At 45.7% G+C, this 16,110-nt stretch overlaps 1 protein-coding gene across 3 annotated transcripts in view; it reads right to left on the bottom strand.

Annotated features, from left to right (window-relative positions):
• The window catches only part of GFPT1 (glutamine--fructose-6-phosphate transaminase 1), a 49,816-nt gene extending 44,004 nt beyond the window's left edge, over nucleotides 1–5,812 (bottom strand). For all 3 annotated transcript variants that reach the window (XR_005775639.1, XM_040414451.1, XM_040414452.1), the window contains exon 1: nucleotides 5,676–5,812. Coding sequence is in view for 2 of the 3 variants with exons in the window: in XM_040414451.1 (XP_040270385.1) it covers nucleotides 5,676–5,682 (7 nt within the window). In the remaining variant the exon portion in view is untranslated. The remainder of the gene's footprint in view (nucleotides 1–5,675) is intronic.
• Nucleotides 5,813–16,110: the final 10,298 nt, after the last annotated feature.

Genomic DNA, 16,110 nt, shown 5'->3' with positions numbered 1-16,110 from the left:
TTATATATTTTTTTTATGGACCACGGAAAGGAGAAACGGATGCAGACAGCACACGGAGTGCTGTCCGCATCTTTTGCGGCTCCATTGAAGTAAATGTGTCTGCATCCAAGCCGCTAAATCTGCGGCTCGTTTGCGGACCAAAACAACGGTTGTGTGCGTGTAGCCCAATTCTGACTCAAGTCCCCCACCAGCATCCAAGTATCTCTCAATTGGGCCTCTTTCACATGACCGTATGGCTTTTTCAGTGTTTTGCGGTCCGTTTTTCCACGGATCTGTTGTTCCATTTTTCTGTATGGCATATACAGTATACAGTAATTACAAAGAAAAAAATTGGGATGGGCATAACATTTTCAATAGATGGTTCCACAAAAACGGAACGGATACGGAAGACATAGGCCCCTTTCACACGGGCGAGTATTCCGCCCGGGTGCAAAGGCGTGATGTGAACGCATTGCACCCGCACTGAATCCGGACCCATTCATTTCTATGGGGCTGTGCACACGAGCGGCGATTTTTACGCATCACTTGTGCGTTGCGTGAAAATCGCAGCATGCTCTATATTGTGCGTTTTTCACGTAACGCAGGCCCCATAGAAGTGAATGGGGCTGCGTGAAAATCGCAAGCATCCGCAAGCAAGTGCGGATGCGGTGCGATTTTCACGCACGGTTGCTAGGAGACGATCGGGATGGAGACCCGATCATTATTATTTTCCCTTATAACATTGTTATAAGGGAAAATAGCATTCTGAAAACAGAATGCTTAGTAAAACAGCGCTGGAGGGGTTAAAAAAATAATAATAAACTCGCCTTAATCCACTTGATCACGCAGCCGGCATCTCTTCTGTCTTCCTTGCTGTGTGCAGGAAAAGGACCTGTGGTGACGTCACTCCGGTCATCACATGGTCCGTCACATGATCTTTTACCATGGTGATGGATCATGTGATGACCGGAGTGACGTCACCACAGGTCCTTTTCCTGCACACAGCAAAGAAGAAGACAGAAGAGATGCCGGGCTGCGCGATCAAGTGGATTTAAATTATTTTTTTTTAACCCCTCCAGCGCTATTTTACTATGCATTCCGTATTCAGAATGCTATTATTTTCCCTTATAACCATGTTATAAAGGAAAATTATACAATCTACAGAACACCGATCCCAAGCCCGAACTTCTGGGAAGAAGTTCCGGTTTGGGTACCAAACATGCCTATTTTTCTCACGCGCGTGCAAAACGCATTACAATGTTTTGCACTCGCACTGAAAAATCGCGCATGTTCCTGCAACGCCCGTGTGGGATGCATTTCCGTATGTGTTCTGTTTTTTGGGCGGACCCATTGACTTGAATGGAGCCACGGAATGCGATTTGCGGGCAATAATAGGACATGTTTTACCTTTCAACAGAGCTGAAAAGCGGACGTTTTTTTTTTGCAGAAGCATTGAAATTAATGGTTCCGTATACGGGGCCAACGAGTTCCATAAACCCACCTTCATTATTCATAAATCACCTATAGGAGAAAAAGTCTAGAATATATTTACTATTCTGAAGTTGCACGGATCGGTCTCTTAGGAACCGGTTATCTGACTTTCCTCTCCTGCTTCTGCCAACATCAAATCCTTTACCAGCATTCCATCCTGGGCTATGGACGGGACATCACTTCCACTGAGGACAGGAGCAAAACTCTCTCTCTACCTGGCGCATGCGCAGATGTGGTGGATTCAAAAGTTTGCGCATGCACCAGCAAGAGGAATAGTTCTGTCACTGTCCACAGCGAAAGAGACATTCTGTCCATAGACCAGGCCAGAAACCTGGTAAAAGGACGCAACGTTGGCCGAAGAAGGATTTTCAGCAGAGGACCATAACGTGACCAGGTTCCAGAGAAGCGGATCCATTTAACGGTAAGATCTTTACAAACGTTCTCCTACTGGTGCGTTAAATGGAATAGAGGTCTGTTTGCTGGATCCTCGGGGTCCCGAAGACACCTTTTAAAAGGATTTTCCCAAGACAAATATAGAAGACCAGTCCTTTGATCTTGATTACATGTACTGATGACTGGTATCCTGGCACCTCCATCAATCGGCGGACAGTAGGAGCCAAGGTGCTGCAGGACTAGCACATCCCTGTACACTGCGTAGTGACCTGAAAATGCACTGCAAGCTCAGTCCCAAGACAATCTGCTAAACAATCTGTTTCAACCAGCTGAGATCTGTCATCTTACAAAGGAACGCACTTAGAAATTGGCACAGATTTTGTCCAAGAATCTGCACATGGTGCTATGAAGGTAATTTTCAAAAACTGCAATGATTTTTTAAACTCAGATCACATTACTGGTAAGAACTTTAGAAGTGGTCTGTTGCTAATCATTCGTATTAAGAAAATGCTCTGTAGATGGGCCTTCAAAAAAAAAAAAATTATGTCCACGGGATACATAATCACCAAACAAAAGCTGTTTCCAAGACCTAAAGAGTTCCCTAAGGCCTCTTTCACACGAACTTATGGCTTTTTCAGTGTTTTGCGGGCCGTTTTTCACGGATCCGTTGTTCCGTTTTTTGTTTCCATTCCGTTTATACATAGAAAAAAATTGGGCTGGGCATAAAATTTTCAGTAGATGGTTCCGCAAAAACTGAACAGATACGGAAGACATACGGAGTACATTCTGTATGTGTTCCGCGTTTTTTGCGGACCCATTGACTTGAATGGAGCCACGGAATGCGATTTGTGGCCAATAATAGGACATGTAATATCTTTCAACGGAACGGAAACGGAATGCATTCGGAGTACATTCTGTTTTTTTTTTTGTGGAACCATTGAAATGAATGGTTCCGTAAACGCAACGCGAAAAAAAAAAAAAAAAGGTGGTGTGAAAGAGGCCTAAAGGTGGATTTACACCACATTTGCCAGGCCGATGATCAGGAATGAACCTTACAACAAATGCTCGTTCCCGATAATAACCCATGTAAACGCGCTTCAGATCACCCGCTGAACGAGTACTTGGGTGAAGTCATCGTTGACATGGACACCTCATTCATCGTCTCTGGGCAGCAGGTCGCCCGGTGTGTGAGGACGAGCAATGGCACTAGCGATCACTCACCCCATACAATGGAGGCGATTGGAGCTCTTCGCCTTCATTAAACAGCAGGCAGTTATCGGGAAGCAACAGTCCCTACCAGATAACTGCTTGCTTAATCGGCGCAATGTAAACGCACCTTAAAATATCTAATAAAATGTACGGTTTCATTCTGAATAATGACAATGTAACTATTGCAAGGACAATGACGAGTCAAAACAAACAGTAGATGGACCAAAAACATGGACACCACCTACAGGGAGACCAGAGTCAGATCCAAGACACAAAGAAGCTGCTAATTGGGATCATTATTGGCAAATACACATCCTGAAAACCCTTAGGCCCCTTGCAGACGAGCGTGTCCGGATTAGGTCCGGATGCGTTGCGAATGCGTTCAGTGAAAAATGCGCGATTTCGCAGGCAAAGTCGTTCCGTTTTGCCTGCGATTGCGTTCAGTTTTTATCGCGCAGTGCAATGCGTCTCGATGCGTTTTTCACGCGCGCGATAAGAAAATGAATGTATACAAACAACATCTCTGTGATGCGATTTTCACGCAGCGCCATTCATTTCTATGGGCCCGTGTTGCGTGAAAAACCGCAGAATATAAAACATGCTGCGATTTTCACGCAACGCAGAATTGATGCGTGAAAAAAAAAATAAATGCTCATGTACACAGACCCATTGAAACGAATGGGTCAGGATTCAGTGCGGGTGCTATGCGTTTACTTCACTTCACGCATTGCACCCGCGCAGAAAACTCGCTCGTGTGAAGGGGGCCCAAGACTCCCTCCCCAGTACACATCAAATTCAAACTCAATCAGGTCCATGAGACTTTCGTCACAACAGAGGAACGTCTGTAACTGGTTAAACACGACTGACCAAACATCCTGAGGAACAGGATCTAGATAAGAGGCAACCACGTCTCTGCCTCTCCAACAATGTCTACACCCAAAGACTTTGATTTGGGTCATGCAGTGATCAAGTGTCCACCAGAAGCCACGCCGACCATGACTGGAGCCAAGTTCTCTATAGAAACACAAAAGTGACCAAACATCCGGGGATACAGGATCTACATGAGAAGCAACCATGTCTCTGACTCTACAACAAAGTCTACATCAAAAAACTTGGCTACGCAGTGACCAAGGGGGAGATTTATCAAATCTGGTGTAAAGAAAAGAGTAATCAGATTCCGCTATTCATTTTCAAAAGAAAATCCGAGAATTTAAAGTTGGGATCGGTTCAGTTTCTATGGGCACCTAAACCAGTTTTCCTTTACACCAGTTTTGATATATCTGCCCCCAAGTGTAGACCCCAGCCACAATAACCATGACTGGAGGCCAGTTCACGATAGAAAAGATTTTCTTTCATTCATTCTAGAACCACATGGGTAGTGATCATGGGGACAACCCACAGAAGCCCAAGGTGGTACTCTCTAAAACTTTATAGATGGCCATGGATGTGAGGATGTCATGGGGGACGGCATTCCCATCCTTTCCATTTTAGCTCCATTGCCTGGTCTGATTAGAAGACCTTCCTTTTTACGTTTACAGATAGTACTGTACAATTATACAGAAGTGGATTGAACTATTATGGTTCATTACGGTAATTGGCTCCTGAGGGAAACACGTCCCGCGCATCAATACGATGGTCCTAGTCCTGTGATGGCTAACCTCCGGCACTCCAGCTGTGGTAAAACTATCACTCCCAAGATGTACACTAGCTTGGCTGTTCTCAGAAATCCATAGAAATAAATGGTGCATGCTGGGAGTGGTAGTTTCAGCACAGCTGGAGTGCCCGAGGTTAGCCATCACTACAACCTAGTCTATAAGGACACCTACTGTACATACGAACATCTACTAATCTAGACTACTCCAACCGCAAGGATGAATCTAAGAAAAATATATATTATGAGGTTTTCAGGTTTGCTTCACACATTGTGGTTATATTTTTTCTTCTAAATTTCATGCATTTTTGGGTGGCATTTCATCATTCCTACATTTTTACGTGTTGCTTTTTCAGTTTGCTCAGCCCTACTTACAAATACTGACCGGGGGGGACTGGCCCAAAGTGGTACCATGCCTGCTCCACAGACTGGTCTGGGAAGTGTAAATGACCCCATGTTGTAGGTATACATATAAAGCGCTATCACGTGTACAGGAGGCAAAGCATGGGGGTAACCTCAAGTAAGAGGGTCTTACAAGTTCGAACAGGGTATACTTGGAAAGGGTTAACGATGCCAATCTGAAGAACATCATGGTGGCGCCAATATCCCCATTGTGAAAGGTGTAGTCTACAAATAGGAAGACATCATATAAAGGCCAACCATGGCTCTGCCCCGGGGTTCTGCTAGCGTCATTAGTTGGGTGACCAAATAGTAAGAAATGTAAAATTACAACAAGAAACATCAAATCTGATATAAAAATAAGAAGACATTTCTGGCTGGTGGTAAAGGATGGCACAGACACAATGACTCCACCACCATGGCATGGTGAATTACCAGACGTGTCAGAGCCTAAAGATGCTGAGCACAATTAAGAGGGGACGTCCAGAGGTGCCAATGTGCCATGGCAGGGCACAAGGGAGTCCTGTCTGTGCTGCCAGGCCCTTACACTCACCACACATGCTGGCTCTTCCTCTGGCTGTCGCTCTCCGTAGATGTCACTATCTCGCACTCAGTCTGCTGCTAGCAAAGCTTCACCGACCCTACATAAGCGCCACAAACCGTGCTTCTGACGTCATCGGAACAACCTGGTTCTTCCTATTGGTCGCCTCTTTGCCTGTCATTCCAGCTGAGCGTGCCTATTGGGCACTCCCCTCCCAATCGTCCCGCCTCCATCGCGTATTCTACCGCGGATTGGTGAAAGCGTGGGGAAGGCGTGGTCTGCTGTTGGCAGGAGTGACGTGGCCGGATCCAACGCTGAGAAGCCACCGATAGAGTGGTGACTTCGCAGAGTGGGCGTGGCCGAGGGAACAGGGCGGGCGGGAATGTGACGTCAGGGACGGGGTGTGCCGCTTCTTAACCTTTTCAGGCGCCTCTCCACAGGGAGTCGGAATGGTTAGAGCTGACAGGCTCCACGAATCTGTAATGGTGGCTCGGCTTGCTGTGTACTTGCCCTGTTTATAGGGGGCGCCTGATGACAAAATCCTGGAAACCAGTGAATGGACGGTATATAGGTCATGGAAGAAGCTGGTAGTCACTGGTATTGTGTAGGAGTTCTCCTTTATGGATTGGCATTAGAAGAGGGTCACCCCCCCAACTAGATGGCACCTGGCTCTATGGCACAGATCAGCAACCTCTGAAACTACAACCTCCATCAAAATAGCTTTGAGCCGTTGAGGGATGGATACCACAAGACCTTTGAAAGTGTCCTCTGGCATCAAGATCTTCACAGCAGATCCTTTAAGGCCTCTTGCACACCAATGTTGTGCATCCGTTCCGTGCATTGGGGACCGAAATTTGCGGTCTCCAATGCATGGGCAACGTCCGTGTGGTGGCCAGGACGGATCGAGACCCATTCAACTTGAATGGGTCCGTGATCCGTCCGTACCGCAAAAAAATAGAACAATAGAGCGGTGCGGAGGCACGGACAGAAATACCACGGAAGCACTCCGTAGTGCTTTCGTGGGGTTCCGATCCGTGCTTCCGTTCCGCATCTCCGTGATTGCGGACCCATTCAAGTGAAGGGGTCCGCCTCCATGATGCGGAGTGCAAAAGGCCTAAGGCCCCTTTCACACGGGCGAGTATTCCGCGCGGATGCGATGCGTGAGGTGAACGCATTGCACCCGCACTGAATCTGGACCCATTCATTTCTATGGGGCTGTTCACATGAGCGGTGATTTTCACGCATCACTTGTGCGTTGCGTGAAAATTGCAGCATGCTCCTCTTTGTGCGTTTTCACGTAACGCAGGCCCCATAGAAATGAATGGGGTTGCGTGAAAATCGCAAGCAAGTGCGGATGCGGTGCGATTTTCACGCACGGTTGCTAGGAGACGATCGGGATGGAGACCTGATTATTAATATTTCCCCTTATAACATGGTTAGAAGGGAAAATAATAGCATTCTGAATACAGAATGCTTAGTACAATAGGGCTGGAGGGGTTAAAAAATTATAATTTAACTCACCTTAATCCACTTGTTCGCGCAGCCGGCATCTCTTCTGTCTTCATCTGTGAGGAAAAGGACCTTTGATGACGTCACTGCGTTCATCACATGATCCATCACCATGGTGATGGATCATGTGATGAGCGTAGTGACGTCATCAAAGGTCCTTTTCCTCACAGATGAAGACAGAAGAGATGCCGGCTGCGCGAACAAGTGGATTAAGGTGAGTTAAATTATTATTTTTTAACCCCTCCAGCCCTATTGTACTAAGCATTCTGTATTCAGAATGCTATTATGTTCCCTTATAACCATGTTATAAGGGGAAATAATACAATCTACACTACAACTAACCCAAACCTGAACTTCTGTGAAGAAGTTCGGGTCTGGGTACCACAGTCAGTTTTTTATCACGCACGTGCAAAACACATTGCACCCGCGCGATAAAAACTGAACATCGGAACGCAATCGCAGTCAAAACTGACTGCAATTGCGTACCTACTCGCGCGGGTTTGCCGCAATGCACCGGGACGCATCCGGACACGCCCGTGTGAAAGAGGCCTAAGTCTTGTGAATTGTGAGGTGGGGCCTCCATGGATTAGACTAGTTTTTCCAGAAGATCCTACAGATGCTTGATCGGATTAAGATCCAGGGAATTTGGGAGCCAGCTCAGCACTGCGAACTCTTTTACTGTGACATTATGTTCAAGCATGGGCCTTTCTGAAGCTTCATGCACGAGCTGGAACGTCGCTAGGGGTACTTTCCGGCCACCATAAAGGTGCTTTGGAGGCGTACGAGGGTCATGGACTGATCCACCAGGGATGGACTGTTGCATTATGAATGAGAGGGATATTTTTTTTTTGTTCATATGGTTTTTATTAGGTTTTCAAGAACCTATGGTTAGCTCATGACCCTTTTCTAACAACATAGATTAGATCTTACATGTAGAAAGATGAACAGAACCATCAAGATATAAACAAGAGCATAAAATTTTTATTAGAAAAGTGAAATTAGGATGGATGAGCGGCGTACGGGGGAGGTGGGGTGGAAAGTAAAAACAGAGCCACATGACCGAAATGACATTTGTTTCATTGGTAATGTACAGATAGTTAATTGCAATGAGGTTCAGGAGTCATATATATTTTCATAGGAAAAGCATTTATTGAGAAAGCCACATCTGAGCAATCTATGTTTAAAGAGTTGCTTGAAGCCAGGACAACCATGTCTTAAAGGGGTTGTCTCACTTCAGCAAATGGCATTTATCATGTAGACAAAGTGAAAAGGGTTGTCTCATCTGAGACATTGGTGGCAAATCGGTAAGTTATTGGGACTCGCACCTATCTCCAGAATGGGACCCTACAAAGTGAGTGAAGAGCAGCCGCACCTCCATTCATTTGTGTGGGACTGCCAAAACCCCCCGAGTGCCGTCCTGGCTATCTCCAGCAGTGCCATAGTGAATAGAGCAATGGCCGCACCTACACCGCGCACATTCCATTCATTTAAATGGCTGCAGGGGTCACATGGCATACATGTTAGCATTCCCGCTGAGGCCAGTGATTGGCTGCACCGGTGAAGTTCTTGCTGCAGAGACACAAACAGAGGTCGGCGGGGACCGGCCAGATTGGTGATGCTGAAGCTACAGGGGATTGAGCAGGTGAGTAAGAGTCCATTTACACGTCCGTAGGAACGGGTCAGCATCTTGCATTCATGTGTGCTGTCCACATCCGTAGTTCCATTCCGCGGACCCACAAAAGATGTGGCCACGGACAAGAATAGGCATTTCTATCGCAGGGCCGGCCATGTGCGGTCCGAAAAATGCGGAATGCACATGGCCGGTGTCCATGTTTTGTGGACCGCAAAAACACTTGCAGACATGTGAATGGACCCTAATACAAAGTATCTGAACAATAACGGAGTATGCGTTTCAGAAAGAGATTTTCCCCCTTCTAGTAAATAGGTGTGTTTCGTTAGTGAGCCGGGTTGTTGGAGTACGTTATAGACTCGTGGTAAGAGAGGCTTAGTGGGGTGTTTGGTGGCTTTGAGTTGTTGAAATGGAGTTAGAACCCCAGTGGCTTCTACTTTAGCTCTATAAGGAGATATTAATGCTAAAATATGTGATTTATGACGATGATGGATATTGGCAGAAAAAAGTCTGTGTGATCCAATGGGTCTTCACGAGTAAGGCCTCTTGCACACAAACTTTTTCTTTTTTCCGTTTTTGCGTTCCGTATACAGACCGTATACGGAGCCATTCATTTCAATGGATCCGTAAAAAAAACTGAAGGTACTTCGTATGCCTTCCGTTTCGGTTTTTCCGTTCAGTTCAAAGATACAAGGATAGTACTGTTCTATCGGGGGCCAGCTGTTCCGTTCTGCAAAAAACGGAATGCACACGGACGTCATCCGTATTTTGTGCGAATCCGTTTTCTGCAGACCGCAAAATACTGAAAAAGCCATACGGCCGTGTGCAAGAGGCCTAAGAGAGCTAAATAGCGATGGTTTGAAAAGGAGAAATATTCAGCCCAGTCCTGGCAAAGCATGATTAATGTAGTTCAGGGATGACGGCTATGTTCATCAGAGGAGGAATAAGGGGGCTGAGCTGGGCCCTAACATTTTCCCATATAGTTAGTGAGGTCTTGGTTTTTTCATTTGAAATATTAGGAAGGGTCGATGAGTCTATATTATAAGACTGGAGATTGACATTCTTCCATGGAGACCCATAAATTGGTGCTCGATTGGCCCAATTTACTATTCTGGTTAGGTGGGTCACTTCATAATAGAGCAGCCAATCCGGCAGGGCCATGCCTCCTCTCAGTTTGTGTTGGGTAAGAAGCTTGAAGGGGTTATCCAATCCCTATAATGACCCCCCTAATGCCCGGATCCTAATCCCAACTCCCCGGCACCCGCGTCGCTCATGATCCCTGCACGGTCGCCGTTGCATCTCCCTATTGCGCGGATCAAAACATCTGGCAATGGGTAAGGGGGGAACAGCCAATAGCAGGCCTCGACAGGGACGAGCTTCCCAGCGTCACCCGCGATACTAAGGAGGTGCAGGAGTGGCCATGCGGGAAACAGATGCGACGAGTGTGTCTGAGAGCGCGGTAAGTATAATCCATATGAGGGGCCCGGGTATTTGTAGGGGGGGGGTCATTTTAGGGGTTGGATTAGGGTTGTTGCGGGTATCGATACTTTTGTCCCGGTATCGATACGATATCGGGATTTCCATTTTTTCGATACTGGGCTGCGCTGCTGCGCAGTCTAGTATCTCTGAAAAAGAGCATGCTACTGTCGGCGCGCTCATGGTACCTCAGCAGCACAGGGGAGAAGGAAACAGTCTCTCCCTCCCCCCTGTGCTGCTTCTGCCGCTGCCACCAATGAACGGAGAGAGGGGCGGGCGCACTGCGCCACCAATGATACGACTTTTCCTACACAGAGCGGCGCACAGCAATGTCCCAGCACTTACCATTATTCCTGGGCGCCGCTCCGTTCGCCCGCTGTGCCCCATTACTGTCTCCTCTCCTGCTCCTAATGCTAATTACTATCGGAGCGATGGGGAGGAGACATCAGCTTCTCTAGTGGGCGTTCCTTCTCCCTGCGCTGCGATTGGACAGCGCTACAGCCAGAGAGAAGGAACGCCCACTAGAGAAGCTGATGTCTCCTCCCCATTGCTCCGATAGTAATTAGCATATGGAGCAGGAGAGGAGACAGTAATGGGGCACTGCGGGCGAACGGAGCGGCGCCCAGGAAAAATGGTAAGTGCTGGGACATCGCTGGGCTCTGTGTAGCCTGATACTTAAAGACTACTTTATGGGTCCAGACTTTAACACAGAATACAGGAGGCAGGTGCTGGCAGCAGAATCGCATTGCCGGCACCCTGCCCCTGACAGGGAGCTGCGATCAGCAGCAGTTAACCCCTCAGGTGTGGCACCTGAGGGGTTAACTGCCGCTGATCTGCCAGTACTTGTCTCCTGTAATTATCATTGGTGGAGCAGTGCGCCCCCCCCCCTCAAAATCATTGGAACAGTGCCCCCTCCCCCATTATTAAAATCATTGGTGGCAGTGACCACAGGGTCCCCTACCCTCCCCTTCATTGGTGGTGCAGTGGCAGCTTCTGATCGGAGCCCCAGCAGTGTAATCCTGGGGCTCCGATCGGTTACCATAGCAGCTAGGACGCTACTGAAGCCCTGGCTGCCATGGTAACATCCCTGATGCTGTGTGCACAGAGCAGCAGGGAGAGTGTGAGATCCTATTCACCCTGATAGAGCTCTACTAGGGTCAATAGGACAAGGGATTACAAGATCCCAGGTTCTGGCCCCTAAGGGGGGAAATAGTTATTAAATAAAAAGTGTAAAAAAAAAAAAACACCAAAATATTAAGTATGAATCACCCCCTTTCCCAATTTCACATATAAAATGTATAAACAATAAATAAACATATTACATATCGCCACATATTACAAAAGTCAAAACTATTAAAATATAAAAAAAATCTATGCAGTGAACGCCGAAACAGAAAAAATAAATAAAAACTGTGCGATTCGCCATTTTTAAAAATGCGGAATGCACGTGGCTTTTTTGGTTTATTTTTTTGCGTGGTATCGAATGGTATCAAGCATCGCAGAATACTTTTTTATGGTATCGAAACAGAATCAAAAATTTGGTATCGCAACAACTCTAGGTTGGATAACTCCTTTAAAATTGAGAGGTGGTTTCTTATCTCTCCATAGGAATCTGTGTGATCTGTTTTAATTGAATGAAAAAGTTAGATGTGATATGTATAGGTAAGGTCTGAAAAAAAATACGGCAAAATAATTGCTTTGAGGATGTTCTTCTGTCCTATACATGACAGAAATGGTAGGGACCGCGAATTTAAAATATAATGTATGTTTGAAAGAAGTGGTTTATAATTTTAATGATGTAGGGGGAGATTTATCAAAACTGGTGTAAAGTAATAATGGCTTAGTTGCCCATAGCAGCCAATCAGATGCCACCTTTCATTTTTCAGAGCTCCTTTGGAAAATGAAAGCTGGAATCTGATTGGTTGCTATGGGCCACTAAACCAGTTTAGATAAATCTCCCCCATAGTTCTTACCATTGGGGACTTAGTTTCAATCCTAAGTAAGGGACAGCATAAGATCTGAGCAGATTTTTCCCCCAATTATTATTATTATTTTATTATCAAAGTGCCATTCATTCCATGTCACTGTACATATGATAAGCGGTTCACATACATAATACAGACAATTGCACTAAGCGTGAACAAGACAATTTACAAACTGGTACAGAAGGAGAGAGGACCCTGCCCGTAAGGGCTTACAATCTACAAGAGATCTATGGTATGTCATATTCTTGTAGCAATTTTTTAATGTCTGACAGAAGTGGTCTGAAATTAAAGGGGTTGTGTCTCTTCAGCAAATGGCGTTTATCATGTAGAGAAAGTTAATACAAGACACTTACTAATGTATTGTGATTGTCCATATTGTCTCCATTGCTGGCGACCACTCTGCAATCCAGTATCGGTGGTCATGCTTGCACACTATAGGAAAAAGTTCTGGACTCTGCTGGCGGGAACTTTTGGAGCGCACATGCGCAGCAGCTCATATCCCAGCCACTTCATATCTGCGCAGAAGGCAATATGGACAATCACAATAGATTAGTAAGTGGCTTGTAATAACTTTCTCTACAGGATAAATGCCATTTACTGAAGTGAGACAACCCCTTTAAGGTTATAGAGATCTATGTTACATCTCACTATATGAACACCCAAATATTTTATTGAAGAAGTGGCCCATGCAAATGGGGTTGCTGTTTACAGTTCTGCCGCTATTGTTTCCGACATGGTGATATTTAGACTCTGTAACTTGGTCATCTGCTGCTCGCTGGTGGAGGAGACCGGTGCATTTACATGCAGCGATCTCCTCCAGAGTATGCAGAGGAGCCGTCCCTAACGCCATAGCTCGTCCCCACACTGACTCGTTGTTTCTCGGCAGCACAGAGTGATTACACAGCAGGATCTGCTGCAGGTAGATGATCATTTTTGAATGCACTAAGAACACTCGTTAGCAATAATCTGCATAATTATCAGCCAGTGTAAACGGCCCTTAAGTCATCTGCAAAGGTGACCACCTGCAGTTCATTATGGTCTAATGTGAAACCCTTAATGCCTTTATCTTGTCTTACACACACAAAAACATACAAGGTAGGCGAGAGGGGGCATCCTCGATGGGTGCCGTTTGTGATCTCAAATGATTTTGACAACATTCCATTTACTTTCAGTTTGGCATATGGACAACAGTACAAAATTCGAGGGTTGTGGAATTTAGACAGTGCTTCATGAAGGACCTTTCTACTCTGTCAAAGGCATTCTCAGCATCTAGGTTGAGATGGATAATGCTGCATTTACATGCAGATATCGAGCACACAATTGTCGGGAAGAAAGCTATCCCTCCTGACAATTTCCTGCTCGTTAGTGCAGGTGAAGCTCTGCATTTAAATACAGTAATCACCTCCATAGTATCAGGACCATCGATGGCTGTCGCTTGTCCTCATACAGCTGCATTGTCTCTGGGCAGCAAAATTTATTTATACACTAGTATCTGCTGCCCAGAAACGATATTTTCTCTACCAGGGACAAAACCAGCATGCTACAAGTTGATTAAAGGGGTTATCCAAGATCTATAATGTGCCTCCAGTAGCGGGGAGATGCACCGGTGGCCGTGCCGGTATGAGAAGTGAAACGGGTGCCAGGGAGCAAGGTAAGTACAACCTCTGTGAGGGGCCTGGGCATATGGGGAGCATTATAGATCTTGGATAACCCCTTTAAGATGGGGATATTGGCTTTAAGCCTGTTTGCCAAAAATTTTGCCCACATTTTTATGTCTATATTTAATAGGGAAATAGGGCAGGAGCTGCTACACTGAAGGTTTTTGCCCTCTTTTGGTATAAGGGAGACATGGGCCTCTTGAACTTTGGCTAGGTAAGTGTGGCCACTTTGAGGTGAATTACATAATGTGGTCAGATGGGGGATCAGTGGTCTTTTAAAGAATCTTTTTATAATAGATGAGGGTGAACCTATCTGGGCAATTAAACTTACCGATAATTGGGTTTCCTGGAAGTCTCCACACTATCACCCATAAATCCCACCCTATGTTTCTTGTTTTTTGGGGGGGATTTAAATATTATAGTTTCTTCTTTTTCCTCTGAGGTTCTTTGAAAATTACTGAAGGTGAAGGGTTGGGGAGGGGATTTTTAAACCTTTCTGCTTGTGTGTTTTTCCTGTCCAAACAGGGTGGAAACAGTCTCGGGTATGCTGTTGTGGAGACTTCCAGGAAACCCAATTACTGGGAAGTGTAATTGCCCATTTTCTGTCTGTCAGCTTGCAGTAGGAGGTACCTTTGTCAGCATGGGCCCAGGAAGAGCCTGACCTTGATGTAGTTGGTGTGTGTGGTAGCACAGTGCTTCAACCCTGCTAAGAAGGGGCACAAGGGAGTCCTTTTTAGGTCAGTGTTTGGCACCAAACATGGAGTGCTTGAGCAACCTGTTGCTTGAAGAACCAATTGTAGTAGGGCTGAGCCTGTCCACCAATGGGTGGTCTGGGAGCAGAGGTTAGCGAAAGCAAGTCACAGTGAGCCTAAGTGGAAGTTGTCAATGGTGTCCCTGAACGAGCCATAGAGACCTGGAGGTCAAGGAGTGCCAGAGTGGTGTAATGAATGGGGATCTGGCGAGCTGATGGATAGAGAGGATCTTACACTCTGTGTGCTGTGTGAAACTTCAGCCCTGGAATAGGCTTACATGGGTCAGCATGGGCTCTGTGAGTTTCTAGCCCTGAAAGAGATACAGTGGAGATTATCTGTCCTGTAGCATATTCCAGTTCTTTGGCGTAAGTGGAATGGAACATTCTGGAGGGAGACTGTGACCCAACCAGTGAAGTGTCTGAGAGTAAAGGCCTTATTACACGGAGCGAATATTGTACAGATTCTCGTGCATGCAAGAAAAAATAAACGAGGATTGTGTGATGTAATACGTATGCACGATTCAAAGATGAGCAACAAAATCACTAGTTTCTCATCCATTGTGATCTTTCAGCATGCTAAAATATTATCACTCATTAATAGATCCATTCGTATAATATGGAGTTATCTACTCATCAACGATCTTATACATGCCTTTTGACCAAGCATCTGTCCCCCATCTTTACATGTATTAACAAGGAACGATTTAAATGCGAACAAGTAAAGACGGCAAGTATGAAAGATTGTGTGTGTATAATAAGTGAAATTTTCGTAGTTAACTGGTCGCTATATCTTCAATCGTTTATCATGATCTACTGTATATAATATCTGCTGGTGTAATAGTACCTTATCCCTCCTCCTGTGTAAGGTGAAAGGTTCAAGTGTGACGCTACAAGTTGAAATGTCAAGTTTGATCTATAAACAAAAGATAATATAGACCTGTGCTGAGTACTGTTAAAATCGTATTACTCTATGGCAGCCATGATGAACCATGGAGGTGCAGGGCAAATCCATATGGAGTGATTTGTGCAACCACACAAAATACAACTAAGCAGTGCAAGCAGTAGCAGGGAATTGTCTCTCAGCGACCCCCAGTGACCTGGTTGGGTGGAAAGAAACTTTTGGTGCAGCAACCCAACTGTGGTGGAACAATTTGAGTATCTCTTCAGTCAAGCCCAGTGTATTGTGCCTCTGTGGCGTAAACTTTCACATACTGTCTAGACCTGCACCAGATTTATCACTGGGGCTCAGGTTGGATGATAAATATGGTGCAGGGATAGACATGTTTATCTCACTCTATACCAACTATTGGTTGGCTTACTTGGAGACAGTTTTTTTTGCCAGTATTGCAAGTTTGGTGCAAATGGTGCATCTTAGGCAATGTCCCCTTTCCAGTGAGGCTCTGCTCACGTTCTGCTAAGCCTGCCCCATTTTTTAAGC

The sequence above is a fragment of the Bufo bufo genome, chromosome 1, assembly GCF_905171765.1.
Source record: "Bufo bufo chromosome 1, aBufBuf1.1, whole genome shotgun sequence".
Lineage (NCBI taxonomy): Eukaryota > Metazoa > Chordata > Amphibia > Anura > Bufonidae > Bufo > Bufo bufo.
This window is presented reverse-complemented; position numbering and strand designations above follow the sequence as displayed.